The sequence below is a fragment of the Syngnathus acus genome, chromosome 14, assembly GCF_901709675.1.
Source record: "Syngnathus acus chromosome 14, fSynAcu1.2, whole genome shotgun sequence".
NCBI classification, from domain to species: Eukaryota; Metazoa; Chordata; class Actinopteri; order Syngnathiformes; family Syngnathidae; genus Syngnathus; species Syngnathus acus.
The window spans coordinates 7,570,744-7,594,983 of record NC_051099.1 but is presented as its reverse complement, the minus strand read 5'-3'; the positions used below and the strand labels follow the sequence as shown (position 1 = coordinate 7,594,983).

The 24,240-nt window shown below is 42.7% G+C and overlaps 1 protein-coding gene across 3 annotated transcripts; it reads right to left on the bottom strand.

Moving 5' to 3' along the window:
- Positions 1-858: 858 nt before the first annotated feature.
- Positions 859-22,570, bottom strand: ltbp3 (latent transforming growth factor beta binding protein 3). Of its 3 annotated transcripts, none has more exons than XM_037269540.1 (28): positions 22,053-22,570; positions 11,226-11,504; positions 10,987-11,150; positions 10,816-10,921; positions 9,126-9,212; positions 8,784-8,900; positions 8,552-8,698; positions 8,363-8,470; positions 8,219-8,278; positions 8,047-8,124; positions 6,967-7,092; positions 5,980-6,111; positions 5,776-5,904; positions 5,573-5,692; positions 5,357-5,479; positions 4,965-5,087; positions 4,710-4,829; positions 4,364-4,492; positions 3,880-4,050; positions 3,729-3,809; positions 3,481-3,609; positions 3,231-3,368; positions 3,018-3,158; positions 2,545-2,673; positions 2,266-2,427; positions 2,108-2,197; positions 1,876-2,004; positions 859-1,636 (listed from the first exon to the last, which is right to left on the bottom strand). In XM_037269540.1, the coding sequence occupies exons 1-28, from the start codon at positions 22,288-22,290 to the stop codon at positions 1,485-1,487; spliced, it is 3,708 nt and encodes a 1,235-aa protein (XP_037125435.1). In that variant the 5' UTR covers positions 22,291-22,570; the 3' UTR covers positions 859-1,484. The 3 variants fall into 3 exon arrangements, with proteins under 3 accessions (XP_037125435.1, XP_037125434.1, XP_037125436.1); XM_037269539.1 differs by having other exon boundaries at positions 6,967-7,095; positions 22,053-22,569; XM_037269541.1 differs by lacking the exon at positions 6,967-7,092 and having other exon boundaries at positions 22,053-22,569.
- Between the last annotated feature and the right edge of the window lie 1,670 nt (positions 22,571-24,240).

The following is a 24,240-nucleotide window of genomic DNA, read 5'->3' as shown; positions in this document are numbered from 1 at the left end:
AGACCATCAGGCTTTAATTTGAAGTCCCTTTCAGCAATGTGCAACTTTCATTGACAACCCAAGCTCCTTCCCAACAATCAAAGCCAGTTTCTCTAATCTGTACTTCCTTGAGACTTATTCCTTTGTGGAGGTGGCCTTGCCGCCATCTTGTGGCATCCTAGAGCATTATAGAAAAAGCACAAAACCACAAATAGGTGAGTTTATCAGGAAATAACGGAGGATTGGTTCAACAACAAATGCTAACGGTTGATTAGGGAAAAGGAAGAGGGTGTGTGGTTTGTGGCGGTTTTAGTTTTCAATATAATTTTTTTTTTTAAATAGGTGAGGTTGTTTGCATAGTCATTTCAAAGTACATTGACTACTTGCCCACCCCCCTTTTTCCCCTGTAGCCAAGACAATGAAATGGCTTTGCACTTGCTTTAAACTGATGGAAAGAGACAGGTCATTTCAGAAAGGCATTGCTGTCTACCCCCTGCCCCAACTTCCACCGAACCCACAGATCACCTACTTAGGTTCAGCAGAAGCAGTGCAGAGCAATCAGAGGTTTACTCTCCAGGCAGTGTGACCCACTAAAATGTATTAATATCCTCTCAACACCTTTTGAGTCACCTCACAAGAGCAGCTAAGCTATTTCTGTTGTAATTGTTGCTCAGACTCCAATTTCTTTCCGTCATGACCGCTTTCTTATGTGCCTAAACTAGTTGCTGAAGGTCACCCTGCTGTTCCAGATTTAAATTACATAATGATCTGACAGAATGAAACCAGGACAGTGTGGGGCTGGTGGCGCCATAGCGATGTGAACTTCCTGAGCGCAAATTCTGAGCAGCATCAAGCAACAAAACATGTCAAATGCACAAATCGGTTGAAATATTTTTTATTACTAAATCCTTAAGACGTTTTCAAAATGGTTCAATGCAGCAAAACATTCTCGTTTTTCCAAAATCAGCTACAGTTGGCAAACACTCCCACCATTCATTGCTAAGTGCATGGTTTTTATCTCTAGCTTAAAGTCTACGTAGGTGCACATGTCAAATTATACAAAAAACTTCAGGTCTCTCATATTTTACATCAACACAAGTTTTACAACAACGCTCAATCCACAAACTGTACAATAACACAATCAACAATCTGTGTTGGAATAACACAAAGTAGGGCAATTTAGAATTAAATATTGATGAATGCGGATTTCAAAAGGGATAGCACTAGCCTTCAAACAATGTACAAATATCAAATGGGATTGAGTAGAAAACATCAAGTAAAAAAAATAAAATAAAAAACAAAATCATTACTGCAATAATTAATTACGAAAACATTTCTCCTCAAAACTTGTTTTTGTTTGTTTTTAAAAGGGGCGATAAAGGAGCTGACATCATGTATTATTGATATTACATGGCTGAGGTGTATGTACAGCATTTGCACAGTGCTTGAGTGTGTATTGCATATATGTATTGTGTTTGGATAAATAAGACGGACAAGTCAAGGGGTTATTGAGTTCTACGACGGACGCATTTGTTTGGCCTGCGTGTGGCCACAAAGCCATGTTGGCAGTAGCACTTGTATGAGCCCACAGTGTTCACACAGCGAGCGTTCTCGCACGGACTACTGCGAATGCCTGGTTCTGCACACTCGTCAATATCTGGTGAGGGTAAAAAAACAAAAAGCAGAAAGAAACATTGAATCAAAGTTTTCGGCAATCGTTTTTGTTAAGTCCAACGCAGCATGGAGCAAAGTGAAACGCAAATGTAGCCTGAGTTGACATCACAGGATGGATGATAAGAGCTAATAAATAGTGTTGTACCAGAGCCCAAATTCATCCAACCCCATATTTAAAACTATTAGAGAGGAAAAAAAGATCAATGTGCTAAAAGTACAAACCTATACAGCGGGTGTGCGAGTGGTCCAACCTAAATCCTGGATTACATTCACACATGGTGCCCAGATAGGAGCGCACACATTGGCCATTAGCACAACTGCATTCGTCTGAATCCTCCTCTGAACTGTCACCTGACAACATGGGTATGTCATTAAAAACATGGAACATACATAAAAGCGCCGGTGCGGACAGACAACACATTTGAAGTAAAACATGTTGGAGGTAAGATTCAACCTGGATTGTAGTTAGCAAAAACTGTCAGGATGTCCTGCTCCCCGTCCGACTCGGTCTCCAGGTGCATCTCGCACAAATGGTTGAACATCTCTGTGTGTAAACAAGACCTTGAGGAAAACTGTAAGCAATATGAGAGAATGAAGCTGACTTTTACTCACCCGAATGCCTCGGTGGGCAAGTGTTGCACTCGGGACCCCAGCCGCGGCCGTAGTGGCAGCAGCACTCCGAGTAGGTCACCAGCATGACGCTCCTGGGATCGCTGCAGATCAAACCCTCATCCACCTGCAGGAAACACACGTCTTTGTGGGCTGCAGTGCGATCTGTGTAAAGAAAACAATATTTAAGCATTGTAACGTAACAGAAAAAAATACGGAGAAACCGTGGTGCCAATTAAGTGTCTTAAAGGAAATATCTAAAAACTTATTGATTATACCCACCGTCATAGACACACTGTTTGAGCGCCGCACTGAAAGTGCGAGGAGGGTCACAAAAACAGTGAAAGGAGCCGGGCGTGTTCTCACACCTCCCGTTCTTACAATACGAGGGATCCTGGCACTCATTCACATCTGGAGAGAGGACCACAGACACTGGTTACAGAATGAACATCTGTTCGGGGAAAGCTATCATTGGCAAAGTGGCGGACACAAATACAGTTGAGTTGAGCAATCTGGCAAAACAGTCCTGCATTAAATAGCAGTTATCCCGTCTGCTCCACAGCCGCTCGCTCTTTCAACTGCATAAACACCACTGGCAGAATTTAGAGCAGGAATACTGTATTGCATAACGTACAATTTCAGTCAGTCAAAATTGAACATTATCTTCAGAAAGGCAGATTTGTTTGATCCGCCTCTTGCATAAAGTGTTGACGATTGGCAAACACCAATCGATGCTAAGGAGAGTGTGCACTTGCCGGCCTGCTCCTCAGGAGTCACGCAACGGTTGCGGTCGATAGCCAGAGTCCAAGGCGGGGAGCAGATGCAGTAGTAAGACCCCGGAGTGTCCACGCAGAGACCGTTCTTGCAGTTGGCCGGGTCCTCGCACTCATTCACATCTGCACAAATAAAAACACACGTCATCACGCTGATGGGTGATGCTCTTTGGGAGACGATTTCCGCTTACTCACCAGCCACGGCTGCGATGATACATTTCTTTTTGTTGGCGTCCGGGGTCCACGGTTGCTTACAGTTGCAGTAGAAGGAGCCTTCGGTGTTGACGCAATGGCCATTTCGGCATAGAGACTCGTCGTGGCATTCATTCACATCTGAGGAAGAATATTTTCCCATTTAAGCACAATACATTTGCATTTAAACTTTGGAGAGCCGTTTGACTCGGACCTTGTACAGCATGGCAGGAATGGTACGTTGGTCACTTACCAATGCATTCGAGAAGGTTGCCGTCATAGTAAAAGCCTTGCTGACAGTAGCACTCGTATCCTGGCTGCGTGTTCTGACAGCGACCCTTCTTGCAGATTTCATCGGCAAATAGCAAACACTCGTCGATATCTTTGAGAGGAAGGATGTACAAGTCACATAAGTGACAATTAATCAGAGAATTGATGTTGTTAGCCAGATAGCAATTCAGATGAATAAGAAAACTGCAACAGTGGTGATATAATATTTACCCTGGTAGGCAGGCCGGCTATACATGATTCCTTCGTCATAATAGAGACCCTGCCCGTGAGGACACAGGAAGTGGAATTCGGCTGGGTGGATAAGACAACAAATGAGAGTTAAATGACTTTTGAAGGAAAGACATGAATGCTTTTGTTGTACCTGAGTGAGAAACAGGACATGGGTAGATTTCGCAGTGGTCTCCCCATCCCACGCCAATGGAGCAGCAGCACTCCTGCTTGGTGACGTTGGTGGCCAGGACGCTGTCGCAGAACACGGTGTCATCCAGGTTCAGGTAGCACTCCTTCTTCTCATCTGCGACCATCTGGGGTGCTGCAAGAGCGAGATGGGATTATGAAAGGTTAGCATAATGCTGGGAAAAAAAAAATCAATGGCATGACAATGATGATAGCACTTTTGCTGTATTAGCCAGTACAATCAGTGATTTATTTTTTAGTCGTTTCAGCTTCACATCCACACACAATTACTGTGGGAATTTCAGTTTTCAGTCCTTAAAAGGGAGTACAGTTCTCTATAATTGGTCTGACGTGAGCTGATCCCGAGTCTGGGACTGGGAGGAATCAAATGTTCCGGCCTGGTGGAAGCTCGTCATCAAGAAATGCAGGAGGAATGAGAGGAAGCTTACCCTCGCAGCTGTGTTTGTCCTCGGAGAGGACGTAGCCGTGATGGCAGACGCACACATACGAGCCGGGCCTATTTTCGCAAGAGCCGTAAGGCTGGCAAAGACTCCAGTCGGATGCGCATTCGTCAATGTCTGAAAAGAAAACACCACGTGGTGAGACGCTATGATTCCAATCTAAACACCAGCCCAAAGAATGTCTTGGTAGATTAAAGTAAGAAAACACAGGGCAGACTCATGGCTTGGGAAATTACATAAAACAATGACGCATCACATTTGAGGATGGACTGTGTCCAGATCTTGCCTTAATATCTCATGATGAGCGATAAAGCAATCATTAGAGCAGACTGACCTTGGCATCGCCGGCCTCCCACCAGCGTGTAACCCTTCTGGCACTCGCAGGTGTACGAGCCCATACTGTTGATACAGCGTCCCCTTTGACAGTTTGACGGCCTCTCACACTCATTGATATCTGGAGGGACAACGACAGGGTGAGCTAAATCATGTCTGGAGGAACTGAGCTAAGCAAAGTAAATGATGAAATTTTATGTACACTATATAAAGCATGCCAACGTAAAAAAACAACAACAAGGTGAATAATTCATGCCTTCGCAGTGGCTGCCTTCCTGCGTACGCTGGTAGCCTGGGTAGCACTGACACTGGAAGGATCCTTCAGTGTTGATGCAGCGGCCGTACGCACACAGCCTGACATCCTCACACTCGTCGATATCTGCGTGCCATAAGAAGAGCAGGGTCCGAGTGTCATCAAGTTTTCTTCTATTATACACATTGCATCAATGTAAATTCTTGCAATGCCACCGTCTCTCAAAAAAGGCCCACCGAGGTAAAACAAGGCAGACACGCTGCATGGCATGTCCAGATTTTGTGAGATGGAAATTTAAATAAAAGTAAGTAAAATAAAAAAAGAAAGTAAGTTTTGCACTCAAGAAAGCAACATTAGAGAAACGGCGAGTGGTCCGCATCCCTCAAAAGACTCACCACTGCAGCCCTTGCTGTCAATAGAGGGGAGGAAGCCCTCATTGCACAGGCAGCGGTAAGTTCCGGGAAGGTTTTCACATCTCCCGTTTGGACAGATTCCAGGTTTCTGACACTCGTTTATATCTGGTGAACACACATTAAAATCAGCTGTTAATTAACACTCCAAATAAAAATGTATTTTGTTTCTAGAATTGAGTTGTCTCATTTTGTACTGACCATAGCAGATGCCAGAGCGGGCCTCGTGACCCGGCAAGCAAGGGACACACTCATACGAGCCGGGCGTGTTGTCACATTGCTCATTCGGACAAGTGTCAGGATTTAAACACTCATTTATATCTAGAAGAAATTCCAATTTTTTATTTTTATTTTTTAAAAAGTACATTGACACACACATCATGATTGCTTTGTTTTCTTTTTACCTTCACATACAGGATGACGGTGTGACCTACTCTTAAAGCCACTGTGACATTCACATTTATAAGACCCGGGTAAGTTAACACACTGGCCTCCAGCTCCGCAGATGTCCCGCTTGGAGCACTCGTTCACATCTGCCAACACACAGAAGCATATTCATGACCTGACAAAGAAAATATACGCGGTTATCATAACTCGGGCTGACTTACCGACACACTTGAGCCTGCCGTGGTGCACCATGTGTTTGTAGCCTTGGCGACAGTGGCATTTGTAGCTGCCGTCTGTGTTGATGCAAAAGCCTCTGCCCTGACCGCAAGGCTCCGACTCACATTCATTATCATCTGGACAGGAAGGAGCAATGGCCGCATATTATGACAATGAGTGCACCCGCGCAAAGAGAAAGCATGTATCAAAAATTCTGCCTTTGCAAACAAACAGCAAACAAACAGCAATTAACAACCACGGCACTCCATAAAAAAATTTAAAAAAATCACAAAATGATTTGATGAGATTAGGCAGGATTTACCACTGTCATGGATTTCTCATATTACATTTTAATCTGGTTTAGTATACAGATTAATTTTGGTTTGGCGTTTTCTGATTTTGGATATGCAGCACATTGGCATGAAATTTAATGTGTGGCTTCTCATTAAAACTGAATGAGAACATTCTCAGAACCCTACCAAGGTGGCAGTAACTCATCTGTAAGGCTTTGGAATCGGAGTAGTGTAGTTTTGAGGACAATAACAAATAACAAATTACATTTTGATTACTGTGGACGTGCTCTCGAGCAAGTCATCAATCTCCCCATGACTCTTATTTAACCACAATTAAAGAAAAAATATTGATATTCTTTTAAAGAAAGACGCTTACTTATGAAATCAAATTCGGCTGGATAGTAGAGGTAAAATAAATACTTAATGTGGTGTGACTCAAAATCTCTATTTTCTGTAAATTCTAAACATTTTATGCAGGCAACTCTTGTTCTGGGTCTCAGTCTATTATACAGTGTGTACCCTTCATGAAATATTCAAAGCAGCACCCATTCATTAAGTCATGAGAAAATGCAGCTTGAAAAAAAAGTAACAGGCCACACTCTGCTAGAAGCAAAGGGACATGCATGCATGTTTCCTGAGACGGGAGCATCCCAAAAAGGCCCAAGGTGCGCACCTCCTTCAACCGCCATCGTCTCTTACCCTCACAGATGTTCCTCTGCGGGCTGAGACGGTAGCCGGGGTGACAGTGACAGATGTGGCCGTCGGGGCTGTTCTCACATTCTCCGTGGCCACAAATGTTCCTGCTTAGCCTACATTCATCTGTCTCTGCTTCAGGGAGGGAACACACAACACACTAGTGGGCCAGCATCTGCGACTGGAGATTCAGGCATATACACTCACAGGGCACTTTATTAGCGAGCACTTTGTTGTACTCTAGGAGGGCAATTTGATTCATGATCAAAAGGCTATTTATTGGGCTGTTATGACTAAAATGTGACTAAAAGCTTCACTAATTTCATTCAGAGTGGGATATGATGATGGAGAAGGATCCTGAATAATTAATAAACCAGAGATCCACCTGTGCTTTCTCGTTCCTTAATGTCAAATTCTCAAAAAATGCTGAGTTTTCTATCATCTGTAAGCTCTTCTTCGTTCTCACCCAGAGTACTATGGCTAAAGTTTCTCAAATCATTAAAGCGAGCCTGCGTGGACACAAATAAAGTGACAGGTGAGTGTATACACGTCCAGTGTAAAAAAACTCTCGTTGTTTTATCACTGGAAAGTAGATATGGACTGAATTCCAACACCGAGTGTGTTGAAATTGTCCATAAAGAAGCACAAGGAGGACAAATAAAGCTTAGAAAGCAGAAAAGACTGAAAGGGGAATTAGCAACATTCCATTAGCAGGCTTGCTCAAACTTGGGTTTGGGACCAGTTGCCAACAAAAACAAACAAACATGGCAGTTTTTGTGTTAATAAAAATGGTGGCTGTTTAAGTGAACATGTATGTTAAGTGTGTCATGGTACTGAGGTATTTTATAAACATTGTGAAGTTTAGGAAACGGTTTTAGAGCGAGAAGGCACATTCTCATTGTAATACAGTCGAACCAACATAATTTTAAAACAAAACATAGAGAATATCATCAGTACCTAGCCTTGTAAACAACTAATATGTTAACATAAACAAATGTATTAGTAGAGTTAAGCTTCTCCTTTGTGCGGCCTAAACGTCATCCTAATGTTTTTCTGTTTAGCTTTAGGACAAGCGGGGAAACTCACGTGAGACTTTAGTTTGGGTTTCAAAGGGATCATTGCCTGGGGTCATTCGGATGATTGTCGGAGGGGTGGGTTTGACGACTGCCGGTAAAACACATCAAAATAAATGGAACAAATAAAACACTTTTGTGCTTAACGACTTGTTTTGAAAAGTGTGTGCAGTCGAACTGTTTACCGGGAACACGAGGACTGTGAGCGGCTGTTGGAGCCTGCTGCACAGCAGTTGTTGTCGTCTCTGGATGAGAACAACAACAAAAAATATTAGACTTTGAAATTGCGCTGGCAGGTACCCATGTCGGTAAGGGGAGACTTTGTTTACCTTCCTTCTCAGGCTTGCGAGGGTAGGGCATTGGTGGGAAGGCCACGGTTTCTCTAGTGTTGTGGAGAACATAGCCTTTGCCGGCAGGGCAGATATTACTGAAGGCCACTGAGTGAATAAAAGTCAAAAGAAAAATGTTATATTCTATTGAAATAAAATGCATGTTTATAAGTAGGCTGGCGTCCTCACCTGTGCCCACCTGCGGACAGCGTTCACAGTTGCGCCCCCAGGCTTTGCCCACCGTGCAGCAGCACATGTCTTTGGTGAGTTGGGTGGGCAGGGCATGCTGGCAACCCCTGCCGTCCGTCACCATCAGGAAGCACCGAGCCAACTCGGCTGGAGGAGCGAAGCGCAACATTTTTATCTTCCACGACGACTGAAGGACGGGTGTTTGAATGTTTTTAGCGGGATATTAACTCACCAACACATTGGTTCCTCTCTAGGACAAAACCGGCTTTGCATGAACATTTGAAGCTCCCCAGAGTGTTCAAACAATCTCCATTCTGACAGATACCCTGCATGGAGCACTCGTTGATATCTTCAAGGCCACGCCGCGTGGGAGTAAAAATATGGACATGGTATTTAGAGACACAGTCGAAAGGAAAAATCACAACATAAAAACAGTAAACACAACAAAAGCAATGTTGAGCCTCATGCGGAGTCAAAACCCAAACAATAAAATTTTATTTTAAGGCAGGTTCTGCATCATGGCATGGAGCTGTCTCCAATTATATAAAAGTCAGCTACTTCCAGTTAGCGTTACCTTGACAGTGTGTGCTGTTGTATCTTTTATAGCCTTGCGGACAGGTGGATCCGTAATCTTTGACAATTGTCTGCTTGACAGAAGCATCTGAGGACACAGCAAAGCACACATGTACCTTTCAAGAATAAACCTTTTACTGACTCATTAACACCTCTTCGTTGAGTCTATACATAAAAAGGGAGCATAAAAACATATTGCTTTGCGCCGAGACAGCAATTAAGTCAATTTCCCAAAATAATCAAAGTACCCCCAATAAAATGTTCCAAATTTGAGTGGAAACGGTAAAGTACATAAAAAAAAAGCTTCATTTTAGCGCCAGAGTGTATTTTTGGCACAGCGTCGTTACGAGGTCTGAGAAATTGCAGTTGTCAAAGCCAGTGAAAGATTTCTGGCCACATTTTACAGCTAAACAAACTGCTTTGTTTGTCTTTTGCTTCTCTAATGATAGTTTTTATGAGCCCTTTTGCACAGTAAATCCAATCTCGCAATACAATGAACACAATTTGAATGTGGCTTAAAAGTTTAACAATGTATTAGTCTCATTCGCCGCGAGTTTCTAACCCAGCTGAATATAATGCAGTAAAAAAATAAGTAGCAGTTTTAGAGCGCTACGGGTGGACTGAAGTGAAATATTTTCAATGTCAACGAAAAAGCAAGATCATTGTGAATAAGAGTGTAAAAATAAAAAGAAACATGAATATGGACGGAACAAAGAGGGCTGTAGTTTAAATTCTAACCAGACGTACAGTATCGGGTTTTGTCAAAGGCCGTATTGTGTGACTCAGTGCCGAGAGCTGGAATAATAGTTGAGTGGAAAGAATGTGGAGCCAACATTTTCTTGAAATTCAACCTTGGGTGATGTGATGACAGTCCTGCACTGGGCAGGCCTATTGGAACATGGGGATGTACGAGAGACTTTTTTTCCACATTCTCCTTTTCTCTCTGTCTGCTTGTGTCATGCCTAAAACTCAATCAGCTCTTTCCTCCCTAAATTTCATGTGCGGCGGTATCAAATCCATTTTTCAAAGTTGGAAGGTGCAACTTGCCGGGGATGCCTGACATTTCTTGGCTGGATAAATAATTTGTTCCCAGGAACACACAAGATGAAGATAAGGAGATGGATTGTATACAGACTTTTTTTGTTGCACACATAGTAGGTACTGCTAAGCAACAAACAACCATCATATTAATTTTGAAATGTACCTAAACCAAACATTTGCCACACTTTTATCAAAAAATCGGTTGCTCGCATTATTTATTTATACAAAATTCTTTTGCGCTTACTGGACACATCCAAGACACGTGTTTTGATTTGGCTACCTTATTTAACTGCAGTGCACGAGAAGGGCAAACTAGTCTCAAAGGAATAAACACATTGTTAAAAGCAGACTTTTGGATACGGAGCTCATTAGACTGTGCAGGTGCCGTTCGCTGCCAGCGAGTGCCGACTCGAAAAGAGGAAATGGACTTTTGCAACTTTCTGAAATGCGTGCCCACTCACCAAGTGTAAAATAAGATGTAAAATTAAACAACTATGTATATGTTTCTCTTGAACCACTTCTCCATCAAGAACTTGGCAGCGAGGGTGGGTGAGGTTCCCAAGCTAAAAATCAATTCAAAGCGGTGGCCCGAAAGGCTCACATCCAAGCTAAAGGTGGGTTTATCAAATGTAATTTTTTCAAAAGCTTACTTGGCAGTTTGGGGCATTGATAACACTTGTTTTGTCCCCATGAGTTTCCCACGCTGCCACAGCAGTCCTCCTGGTTGGTCAGAGCAGGAAGCGGGGTGCTGTTGCACTGAAGCAATGAGACAAACTATTAGGAACGCCGTCGCTGTCTCTGGAGTCATTGACTCAACTCACGGCTTGCTTGGGCGTGGTCTCCTGGAAGCAACGCCCTTTTGGCTTGTGTTGCGTGGACGGAGGGCGAGGCCGCGTCTTCTGGGGAGTTTTGCCCTCTGCTTGGTCCACAGGCTGAATGACCACAGATGTGTCTGGTGCGTGGTGAACGCGCACGTTTATCTGCACTGAAAACAAAGGAAATATTTACTTCTCAGTTCCTGTTAAGCAAATGCGGCCAACTCGACCACCTCTGCTGGTACCTTCAGAGGAGTGGTGGCCCGGCTGTGCGAACGGTATGGAGAAAACAGAGTGCGACTGAGTCAACTGGGTTCGTCCCAGGCTCGCTTGCTCCACCACTTTCTGTCCGTCGGGCTTTAAGGACATGGGATAGACGGGTTGCTTGTTACCCCGCGCTGCCTGAACTCGCTGAGGGAGTCGCAGAGGAAACTGGCACAGTCGGCCCGTGAAGCCCGGCGGGCACAGGCAGTGTTTCCTGGAGCTGCACACGCCACCATTCAAGCACGTGAGGGGACACACAACTGTGGGAACACATTGAGAGGAGACAATATTTTAGACATCAACCATGTAAAACTATATTAGTAATAGGACTGTAAAAACAAGTTGTCGGATGTCGTTTTTCATGTAGATTGTACACGCATTCGGGTCTATACAGCCAATCAGAAGCGGACTCTTGGCAGGATAACAGAAGGTGATGTCATTGATGTGTTTAACAGTCTTGATGGGGGTAGCCTATCCCAATCGAGAATGTATGAGAAAAAGAAGTCCATGGCTTAGCCAGCAATCTATGCAACTTTTGAGTCTCCATTTTGTACGTTTAATCTGCTGAAAAAGGGAGACACAGAGAAGAGCTTTTGGCATTTTCCGTTTTGCAGCTACTCACCACTACACGTGTACTAACGAGTGTTTTCTTTTCACTGGTTACAAATTGCATTCAAAGAACAAAGACGACAAAGGAGAAAGCATCCACATGGAAACAATTAGGGGCACACTGCCAGTGAGTCTGGACTGCGGGGTAATTATGGGCCTGGATCACTTTTAACACAGCAGGGACATCCTCAGAACCAGAAAGACAAAAGGCAACAAATATGAAAGGGGCTCAATCAAAAAAATGTGAAGCAGCATGGTGAAAAGGGTTCACGGGAAGAAAATGTTGAAAAATTATTATAGAGTTGTGAAATGAATTTTCACTTCTTTACTGAACAGAATAAAGTAATTCACGGGAAGGGTTAGTCGTGAAGTTTCATAATAAATCACAAAGGTTCATTACATTGCCATTGGAAGACAAAGTACCATTAAAAAAATGACACGAAAAACTGCAATGTACCTGGTATGAAAACTGGCAAACGTTTTCTTCGGAAAATTCCACTGCACCCTCACTAACACAAGGTGACAGTGCAGAACCGCCGAGCAGGCAGCGACATGCAGCTCGGACATGACAGCAAGTAGGTGAGCAGCACACACTCAGACGTCGTCTTTACCAGACATCCTCTGACATAAGCGCTCTGCAATCGGGTTGCGGGCCTTGCGGCTACACTTTTCATCTGAGTTGGGAACTGGGAAAGACGCGGGGGAGGAATATTACGATAACAGATGCAGACGCAAGCCAAAGAACCTCTTTTTCTCTCTCAAGTGTTACACAATGTCACACGATCCCACTCAAAGCCACAGAGACTGGACTCAGGAAGAGTGGAGCTGACTGCAAACAAAGAGCAGAACAGAGGGACTTTTCTGAGGTAGCACAGCCAGGATCAGTGTCACGTTAATGAAACTCAAAGGGAGGTAGAGGAGAGGTTATCCAGCAGTTCAGGGTAGTATTACTCAAGTCAGGGGTAGGTGGGGGGGGATTTAAGTGATTGGGAGCTTTGAATTCATGTTCTTTCGAGTTTTCAATTAACCCGTCATTAACATTTGGACACTTTTCACAACCAGTGAATTGAGGCACTTAACAAGGTGGAGGAAATTAAGGCCTGTAAGGTCACTTAAATGGTGGAAAACATTTGAAATGATGTATTTTAATCTCAGAATTTCATAACAAAATACCCATTTGGACAGGGGTGTGTAGACTTTTTTTCTTTTCAGTCAATTTCTACAGTAGCAACCACTTGTGGTTTTAATACTGTAAATCATTAAAACACAGCTCAGCAGCTTCATTAAGCAAAAAAAAAAAAGTTTCCAAGTTGCACATCTTGTCTATATTACAGTGCTAATTGGATTTTGTCTTCGTGTTCTTCGAGGCTGCAGTACTGACACGTTTATTATTATCCTTTATGATTTACATCTTATCAAGTGGTTCTCCACTTTATATTATGGTGTGCAAGGCTTTCTGGTGACTTTTTTAAAATAAGTTTGTCTGCCAATGGAATGGAGGCTGTTAGCTACATAACACACAGCCTAGCCTGCTAATGTTGTTCACAGCTACAGAAGAGCTTCCCTTTATCGGCACATAAATTATGATCCTCCCTTGCTCATTAACTCATCAGTTAACTTCTTTCAGTCTGCGAGAAAGGCGTTCCGTGCATGTACCACGCCTTTGTCTCAAAGGATCCAACACATTCCTGAGACGGGGTGTTATTAAAAATCGAATACAGTACTCCTTTGAGCTATGCGACGGTGCGATTGTGTGAGATGGGGGAGGCGAGACGAGGGTTGTTTGGATGGCGTGAAAGTGGGACCTTCCAGCAATTATTTCATTCCCCACAAAGCCTTGACAATGGAAAGAGATTACAAGATCTCCACCTTCATACTTCTGTGTCGTTGTTGTGCATGTGGTTTTGGTTAAGCCATTAAAAGTGTTGTCATGCTTTGGCAGAGAGGAAATGGAGGATTTTCACTGGCCTGACAGAAAACGTTTTGCTTTTGTGCTTTATATAGAGGAAACGCTTGCATTGAACGCTTCACAGTAGTGTGGTGGAGAGATAAAAGTGCCATAGGAAAAATGACGTATTGAGCATGTGGTAGAGTGAGGGAAAAAAGTAAGCAGATACCTGAGAAAGAAAATAACGTGATATCTAGAGCTTGTGATGACCTGTCGCTTCTATTTTTAAAAAAACGCATTCGCATTCCAGACATAAAACCGAAAGCATGGACATGCATGGAAATGAACATAAGATTTTTGGTATGAAAAAAAAATATGCGATGGGTGGGCTGCTGGAAGAAAGGAATGGATGACGGAAGGAAAGACCGAAGGAAAGAATGGGAAAAAGAAATGGGAGAAAGGGTGTATGGAAAATGAAGGAAGCGGGGAAGAGGGTAAAAAATGAAAAAGTACAGATATGGAAGAAAGTGGGAAAGGCAGAAAAATCAGAAGAGAAGGAAAGAGAGAGGAGGAAGTTTGGAAGGGATAAGAGGGAAAGAAAAGAAGAAAAGTGATAGAGGAAGGGTGCAAAGAGGGCGGCAAGACAGGCGGGGAGTGAGGAAGAACAAAAAGAGGGAGGAGAAGAAAGTAAATGGAATAAAGTGAGAAAGACAGGATAGAAGTAAAGTAAGAAGAGGAAAACGAGAAAAAAAGTGTAAGAAAATGTAAGGAAGGAAAGGATAGGAAAAAGAAAGCAAGGATTGCCCTTAGAGTGCCCTATGACGCGACCACCCACCCGATGCTGTCTGTGGATGACGCATCATCATAACGCACTCGCCCCCCCCACACACACACACGCACACACCATCCCCTACAGCGTCGTTCCATGAAGCCACAGCCGCGCCCTTCCCACACAAAAACAACAAATTACACACCACAAAAACACACGCACACAAAAGTTGCACATACAGCAGCAAACAGACGATGTGCCCCCTCGACACCCTCGACTGTGCCACAAACAACCACTAGCCGCGCCCCCAAACAAAGGAATCAGACTGTAAAATAATAATAATGACGCCAATTGAGTCACTTTCTCTGTGATTCACGGGTCTGTCTGAACCAACCAACCAACCAACCCACCCACAGATTAAATATAGACACTGTTTCTCTTTCTGGACTACATTGCACACTTTTGCTCATGGCAGCACACACATGCGTACATTTTGTCTGTGCGTGTTTCCACTGGTGTCGTTTTCATATTTTTGGCCCGCAACTCTCTGGCGCACTGCGCACATGCTGACTTAAAACACACAGCCGCATTTACGGTAAAGCATGACAGTAAATCAAAAGATAGAATCATTTCACAATTTGATTTCAAAATCTAAATCACTGCTGCACAGCATCTTAACATTGTGTGCGTGACAGTCAATCAAATATGCATCTGAGCTTTCACAATTCACACACGCCAAAAATATGTCACTAATAGTATTAATAAGAAAATTCTAACTTGGAACCTCTTAACTGCAAAGCAAACGTGCTAACCACTAATACACTGTGCTGCCTTATATATAGTAAATATATTTCCATGCTAAAATACAATTATAATCCATTCATTCTATGTATGTACTGTTTTACCAAAACAAAAAAGTTGCACATCACAACATCTTTTTAAAAAGATGTCACATAATTTACTTGCATTCCAGAACACAAAAATGTGTTTGAATGTTATGACAGCACGGTGAACTAGTGCTTCCAGACAAACTCGGGAAAAATATGACCCTAATAGCAGTTGTCTAAACTGTTATGGTCAAAGTGTGACAGTAGAAAACAGCTGTCTATTTTTGTCCACACAAACACACACACACACACACACACAAGTGCATTATGCACTGGGGCTGTCCCTTCGGAGGAAATAGTTTGGCACATAACCCCTGGATGAATGAAACAGAACAGATATAGCACTAATGAGCTTTAAAAGTGCTCAACGAGGGATCAACTGTTTTTCTGTGTTTGCAGTCATAATGCTAGGCTAAGCTAACTGTCTTTGTTGAAGAGCAATGCCACTGCTCGGTATCTACCCTCTCATAAAGCTCCAAGCATCTGTCCCAAGGCGTCAAACTATCACTTTTGCATGAGACAAAGCTGTCATCATATCATCCCTCTACAGTCTTTAGTTGGTTTGCAGCCACTCACTGTTGCTCTCTGTACTTAGTCTGGTTTATCTGGGAATGGCTTTGCTGTCACAGGTGTATATATATACACTATAACACTTACACAAATTACATATTGCAAACAACCATCACAGAACAAAAATGAACTAAACTGGTTTCTATAATCAAAACAAAACAAAGAGAATGAAATTTGCATTTACTTTGTAAAATCGGGATGGACAGGCTAATGAATAGCATCAATGTGGCGATGCTTGAAGGAATGAATGTTTGAACACAAACAGTGCAGTAAAAAAAAACAAGGCAACAAAACAAATTTACTTGCATGCGTATATTCTTTATCCTCTGCACAAAACGACAAATATTGCAGCAGATTCCCAAGTCACAAATGCCCCTTTTACATTGCCATCAGTTCTACCCCACGCTTACTGGTCCCGTTTCCATGACACTTTTTCGAGGCCCGACGGTGACAATGGAACCGGTCCTCAGAACCTCTTACGACCAGGTTCTAGAACACAGGCCGCTGATGTCATTGTTATGTACGTAATATTGGCTCCAAATGTCACCAGTCACACTGACTACTAATAATCGGTATCGGCCTTGGGGGGTGGACCACTCTCTGTCTTCTTGGTAAACTGGAAATGCTCATAATTCTCTCGTCAGTAAGATAACAGTCAGTAATGGTTCGAGTGTCAATGTCAAGGTTTGTGAATGTAGCCCAGTATAAGACCACGGCGGCAGCTCTGGCAAAAGTCGTGTTATTCTGTTTACCCTGGCTAATCGCTACAGCTACAGGGTCCCGCGCGATGGCGGCAGTCCCGGGCGTTCGCATTCCTCCGAGCGGCTTTAAATAACTGCTGCCATTCTCCCCCTCGGCCGGGTAAATGGGAGGCGAGTGTTAAAGATGGTGAAGAAGGCTGTTTGTTTGAGCTACAGGTCGGTAAACAGCGTCGGAACGCCGAGCACACTCGCTCGTGCAAACATGCACACTGCGCCCTTGAGACGTTCCCAAAAAACAACCCTAATTGCTGCTTTTGTTTTCCAAACATTATTTTACTGCAATGCTTCATAGCCCAAGCAAGCGACTGGCTTTTTCTCGGTTTCTTTTTGCAAAAAGGGATGACAAGGAGGAATTGGATTTAAAATGACTTGCAGGGGTGGTCTCCTTGTGTAACAGTGAATATTTCAATTCAGTGAGTGCACTGTCAGATGGACAACACACTCAAGTCAGTCGTTTTAGTCTCAACGTGGCTTTCTTATCTACCTTACTGTCGACTGAAAATGACATCACGGAAAAGAATATTGTGACACATTGCTGATCCTCCAGGCACACATGACAGAAAACGCAGGCCGCATCAAAAGAAAGTACTGAATGAATGCGTGTGATCCTCCCACCCAAACATGTTTTTACTCCACCATGAGTGTGCGTGGGTGCCTTTCCCAAACCAAACGAGAGAGTGGAGCGTACGGGGTGGCTTGGAGGTAAAATAAACCGACCCACTCTAAATAGGCGGGCAGCAAAATCCACAATATTCAACTGAACTTGTCTTGATTTTCAAACTCTCACGGACCTCTGACCTGTGTTGGGGGGTAAGCAAAACAAACCGCAGGCTACTACTGTCATTCACTCAAAATAGAGAACCACATGGGAACTCCCAGAATAGCCATTTCTACTAATGGTGATGACTGACGAGGTCCACTTTCAGCAAGAGCGGCACAGACTGTGACATAAGAGGTCAACATCCACACACTATAATGAAAATGCAGGGCTATGCAGTTAGATTAAAAAATGAAGAATGGATGACGGATCGGATGACTCTGAGCTAATAAAAACATTCGGACAAGCTCTTGGTAGAGAAGTTCTATGCTATAGATGGGCAACATCAAGCTGAAGAAAAAGGAACCAAAGTAGGGTAGTCACAGGCCAACAAGCTTAAGCCAATGAAAGTTGGATACTTGGTCAGCCAAACATAAAATAAAATCGTTGGGGTACACAAAGCTGAGTCAGTCACATGCAGGGGCGGCGCTATGGGGTGGCAAACGGTGATCACGGCCACTAGGGGAGGATTTTTTAAAACTTACTGTACATGACTAAAGGCTGAACTAATGGCCATTCCCTAAATTAATCAGCCTAAGTCATCTTTGTCTAACGCTGCCTGCGTGGGTATTTGTCCACATGAACAAACTCAAAGTGGTTTGGTCAGGATGAGCTCATGTCACAAATATGGAAAAGTCTTCATATTGTTGCCGTTATAGCTGTGGCCGATTTAACACAGGGGAGAGAAATTTCCACTCGTCCACTCTCGCACACATTCCAGGGCTCGCGCAGAACAACACACGTCTCGTGTGTCGTATGAAGCCAAATGCTTCGTAGGCTGCCCTAACAGCCCAAGAATTCTTTTTCCACTCTTTTTTTGGGATGATCAATCCCAGGACGCAGGTGCTTTGCAGAGCACCTTCCATCGTTCCGGAACAAATGTGTCAGAGTCATCAGTTATTCCAGGAATTCAAAATGTAATGCCTGAATTATTTGACACAGAAGCTCCAAAATGTGACACCAACAAATTGGAGGAGTGGACCCGCAGAGGGGATGTACGAGTCTGCTGCACAGTGACATGCTTGCCTGTAAGACTTGTCTGCAGGTTAAAAGCCATAACAGGCTAGTAAATCAAATTGTTCTCTGGAAAAAGAATAAAGGAATTGTTGAGCTGAATGTAAAAATGGCTGAGGGATGAACCCTTGCTCTTTGCATGCGTGCATGTGCTGTACTGCATACATGGGAAAGTCCAAAAAAAAAAAAACAGCATCATGAGTAGTGTTAGTATCGAGACAAGAATCATGATTAGAAGATGACTGGAATGTACTGGAGCTGATATAAAAAGTCTACGCACCCCTGTTTGAAAGTGTGATTTAAAAAAAAAAAAAAAAGTGACCAAAGCAAATCATTTCGAACTCTTTCCACCATTCATGTGACCGACAGTATAAAGTGTAGAATACTTCACTGGTTCTTTTATCTCAAACAAATTATTTTAGGTTGCATTACCTGACATGTTTCGGCTTGTACTTCCGCCTTCATCATAACTCTGACAAGGAAAGTTTTAACAAGTAAAAACAAAATGAACTTAGTACAACTAAGTGTTGAATACAAAAAGAAACAAGAAATTGTGGTTGCGCAAGTGTGCACACCCCATTACAACTGGGATTTGGCTGTTTTTCAGACGCTTGATGGAGAGATTTTGTTATGGTCTGATTAAACCATGGATGAGTTTTCTGGCCAGAATTCCAAAAGTTGCATGGTGGTGGTTGCAGTATTATTTTTGAAATAGCAGTCAGTGTTAGAAAAAAACATTGAGGCTCCTATTAAAAAGCAAAAAAAAAAATCCATATAACTTTATATGGCGTAAATATATATCTACATATAAATCAATAAAAAAACAAATAAAGATTTTGAAGCTTATCTGACAGTACCAGACTGATCTATTTTGAGTGTAAGTAGCATGTTATTACTAAAGCAACTGCGAGTTTTACGGCTTGTTATGAATACAAAACAGGCCGAAGGGTCGCGACATGATTTATGTGAGGGCAAAGGGGAGAAAACAAAAAACTAATAACAATTATGAACTTTGGACTCTGAATAAAATGAGACTTCAAGGGGGAAAAAATTATCTTTCATGTGTCTGTAACATGACACTGAATCCACACTGCTTCTTTGAAAGGGACTCAAAGAGGTTTAATTTCCAACAGTCATGGAAACACGAAAAGTTCACTCACTAATGACTTCTACAGATGGAGACAAGATTTCTTTTTTTATAGCACAGATACAAATTCTCAGGGTAATTTCAATTGTCACTCACTATGTCAAACTTGTATTTATTTTACTACGATATTAGACTATATTTTATTACCATGTCGGAATAAAAGAGCAACGTGAATGATGGTTAACAGCTGCTACCTTGGACCGTGATTATCATTTATGGCTCAACTTCACCAGCCACTATTTTTTTTGGGTAAGTTCCTTTATCTGATCTACAGAACATTCTGAGATGACCAATCAGAGGGACTTCCTTTTTAGAGAGGAGGGGGATCATGTTCTATGCGTACAGTCATGACTAAAGTCAATTGTGGGCTGAACAAGTAAAGTAGACAGTCAGGCTCCACGTCTGGCCACATTTGATGTGATGGAGCGGAGAAAGACTTACGCCAACCAGACGCTGCTCCACTGACTGGGGGGGAAAGTATAGATCTGAGAGCACATTTATGTGCCATGTAATGAGGCTTGGCGCTCAGTAATTTAAGTGTGATATGAGAACATTTTCCAGGGAGGCATGGTGCAGTGGTGGGAAGTCCACCTCATTTCACCACCCAATAGCTTTTATCAATTGGGTCTAAAAGTCAGAAAACGAGTGTAAGATATTTGTGAGGCTTTTTAAGGTCATAAGTTGGTTTATTTTAGGAAGGGTACACACATACTGAGTTTAACATCTAAGCTGATTGAAGATATGGATGAAGTATTTTCAGTCAAAATAAAATGAAATCTTGCAATGTCGCTAAAACGATCAGAAAACCCTTGTCAGTATGAATGCAGTGTTTTTCTACACCACTGCTAATCGCAACCATTGTAGGGTAATAAGGTTTTTGATACGCCTCTTATATTACATGTTATTCATTTCAGGTAATGAACTGGGTTGTGTAATTATTATGTTAATCACCTTCGGCTTTTGAGAGCCATTTTGTCCTGGTTTAATTAAATCTCTCAAACAAAAGAACATTTGTCTATTAAAGGAACCACAGTAGGTTTGGGCACTACACTAATAACATTATTTACTCTTCAATGGTGATATTTTACTTTTTATTAATGACTATAATTGATATTATTACTGGCAGATATTTTTACAAGTACATTGAAGTAATTTTAATAATGTTGACTTTCCAAATTTGTAGTGCTGAATTGCGCTGCATCATACTCACACACTTGTTTAGCATCCAGGAAACATTCAGATCTCATTTGGTGCTACTCAAGACCATTGGCTAGACGTCAAAAGCAGTTCAAAGCCTAAGAATCACAATTGAGTACTTCCTTTATTGGTTAGAGTGCAAAGTGTTTGTTGGACTGTCCTCCCCATAGGGAGAAGTAATTGGTTTATAATGTTTGTTTTATTGGTGCGCCGGTCTGCATCTTTTTAAATGATAAGACATAATTTATTGCTAATTACTTTGAGGACCTCCCTGCCCCCAAGCTATGGTTCACAGACCGCCAGGGCCCAGTTTGAAAACTAGCTAATGTAAATCATGAGCGAGGTCTTTAATACGTTTGCTAAAAATGTGCAGTTACTCTTGCCAGGACATCAATACTTAATGCAGGGTCTTAGAACAAAATAGCAAAGACAAACAGCATATTTCCCTACAGGTACTTAATGGTTTCAATAAAACTTGGAATTATTGTTCATCTGTCTTTTTATATAGTGGGCTTTAACACTAAAATGAGGGCAAAGGTCACCAATCTTGTTACTGAGCTACTTCTTGGAGACTGATTAATGTGAGTTTCATACAGACTCCTAAAATATTTTTTCTCAAATTGCCTTAAAATATATATCACAATTAATCATGGTCATCTATTCAGAAGACGGGGTCATGGTAATGATTTCTGATCAAAATGATCACAAAATGGGAAATGTCAATATGTAACACTCAAAATTTCTGCAAGTGTTTGCATTTTTAAATGACCACTTCTACAACATTCCTCAGAAATCACAATGTCCCATCATGGGTAAAAGGCCCATATTAGTGTCTCTTGGCCAACATTTAACTAAATTACAATGAACTTTTAGAATAAACTGTATTTATCAGAGAAATTCTAATAAATTATTGCTTTAGTTTTAGTTGGTTTAAGTATTTAAAGGGCTACTTTGTACTTTGAGTGTAATTTGTGGCAACTCTCACCTGTGACGACATCGGTTTCAAACTTTTTCACACCATGACATGCAACGAACAGATGCACAAACAAATCTAAATTGAAGTCGTCAAAGCGCCACTCGGCGTTGATCCCAGCAGCCTAATTATATCCCACACAATCCCCCCCAAATCCGAGGTGATTGTCTACTCACCGACCCTGAAGCCCTGTCCGATGAGCGTGTCCGCCCCCTGGCCGTTCTCCGCTATGAGCGTGGTGTTGTTGCCCTGCTCGCAGCGGTCCTGGCACTGACCCTTCAGGCAGATCCGCTTGCAGACGAATGGTGCGATGACCACCTTGAAGCGCTCACGCGTGGACAGGCGTTCCGTGCACCGCGCCAGTCTGTGCACGCTGAGCCACAGGAGAAGCACGCGGCAGATCAGCGAGGGCATCGTGGCATCCTCCGGTGCCCCCCTCACGCAGCCGGACGCATGAAACCACCAGCCGGGGGCGATCCGCTTTGTTCGCCGATTGACGACAAGAAATAAGTTCCTTTTGGCTTTTCCCCTTCCTCAGGGAGGAATAATGTCACTCCTCGGGTGTGTTTTGGTGATGCATGCGCAAAAACGACCGGTTTGGCATGGTTGGAAGTTCCACCTCAAAAAGTTCTCCCAGCTCTTCCTTCTTCGCCTGTTGCTTCCCGGGAGTGCGGCTCCGAGAGAAGGAGGGAAGAAAAGGGAGGAAGAGGAGGAGGAGGAGAAGTGAGCCAGCCCTCCGTGGAGAAAGGTTGGCAGCAGGCCAGGCAGGCGGTGCAGGAGTGAAGCAGGCTCAAAGTGCTTCTCGAGTTGGTTAGTCAGCGACTGCGTTTCGTTCCCACTTCCCGTGCACGCCTTGAACGCACCACAGGCCGCGTTTCAAGCTTCCATTCCTTCTGCTGGAAATAGAAAATAATAATAATACCGTACCCTGTATGTCACACGTCTAACAATATGTGTCTAATAATAACACCTTATGTCACGTTAATATCAAACCTTGCTTGACAGTCATAAATCATTGTCTCTGAGAAGCTTGACCTTGCAACTACACCATTACAGCCACGGTAAGTAATTCTGGCACAGGTGGAAGATCCAGGATAAAAAAAAATGAAACTCGGAATAGGCTCCAGTTCACCCCTAATCCCAGTGTGGACAACTAGCAAATAAAAAGGATGGCGACAACCTATAATATAATAAATGTATGTTTACCCTGTATATACAATTCCAAGCATTATTTTTTAAACCTGTGCAGGGATATTTAATGAAATGACAATCCAAGTTTATAACCTGCAACATATTGTCACTGATCTTCTATATTCTACATGGCCAAACTGTCAGCCGCTCATTGTAAATAGAAAGAACTCATGAATAGGTTCGCTCGATGACATAACAGTCTACAGCCCCCACCTCACTACAAATGACTCCAATCAAGATTTTCATGCTTGGGAAAAGTCAAGTGTGTCTGGAGTGGCCGTGCACCGTGGTCCCAAAGGGAGGAAAGAGCTATTTGGGGTCATGTGGTCAACAAGGGAAAGTCAGACAGACACAATGAAAAAGAGAGAGAGGGAGCAAGAGAGAGAGTGGAGGAGAGTAAGAGAGAGAGAAAGTGAGTCACATCCTCTCCCAAAAAGTACGTGTTTACTTTCCAGGCGCTGAGGAAATGACACCATGCAGTTCACAGGCTGCTCTGACGTCTCCCTTTGCCTGCCATTCTTAACTTATGCCAGCACACACAAAGCATACCAAAGATCATTTTCAGTCATAAACTATGTACTAAAGAAAATCCACTTCAGTAGGATTTACTGAGTGAAATGAAAGCCATAATAATTGCTGCGTTCCATCGTGCCATATCAAAGGGGCTGAGCTATGCAATTTGTACATGAATATATTATACAGAAATCCCTCATTTATCGCGGATAATTGGTTCCAAAAACCACCCGCGATAAGTGAAATCCGCAAAGTACGGTCACCAACAAGAAGTACTGAGCAGGCTAACGAGTTAGCGGAAAGATGCTAATTCGCGATCGTGCTAACACGCGAAAACGGACTGCTAAAGGAATGTAAATAAACATTTGGAGCAATGCATTGTCCTAAAAATTAGACACGTTTCCTCAATTTAGAAGGTTTATTTTGACTTTTAAATGTTTTTTAATTTGGAAAAAAAAAATCCGCGATGTAGTGAAGCCGCGATCAACGAAACGCGAAGTAGCGAGGGATCACTGTATATATATATATAATGAATCATATTGCCGAAATTGTGGCACATCTTTTGTGTTAAGCCTTCAATAACACCAAATGGAACACATCGGCATTTTGCGTGCGTGTGCGACCACAGCTGCCATTACTTAAAGTGTTATTGGGGATTTG

Excerpts from the sequence above, each read along its gene's own strand:
- ltbp3 (XM_037269539.1), bottom strand. The coding sequence starts at position 22,290 with ATGCCCTCGCTGATCTGCCGCGTGCTTCTCCTGTGGCTCAGCGTGCAC. Across the intron at positions 10,922-10,986 it reads AGACCACGCCCAAGCAAGCC|TGCAACAGCACCCCGCTTCC; the intron begins GTGAGTTGAGTC and ends TCATTGCTTCAG. Across the intron at positions 8,901-9,125 it reads CAACAGCACACACTGTCAAG|ATATCAACGAGTGCTCCATG; the intron begins GTAACGCTAACT and ends GTGGCCTTGAAG.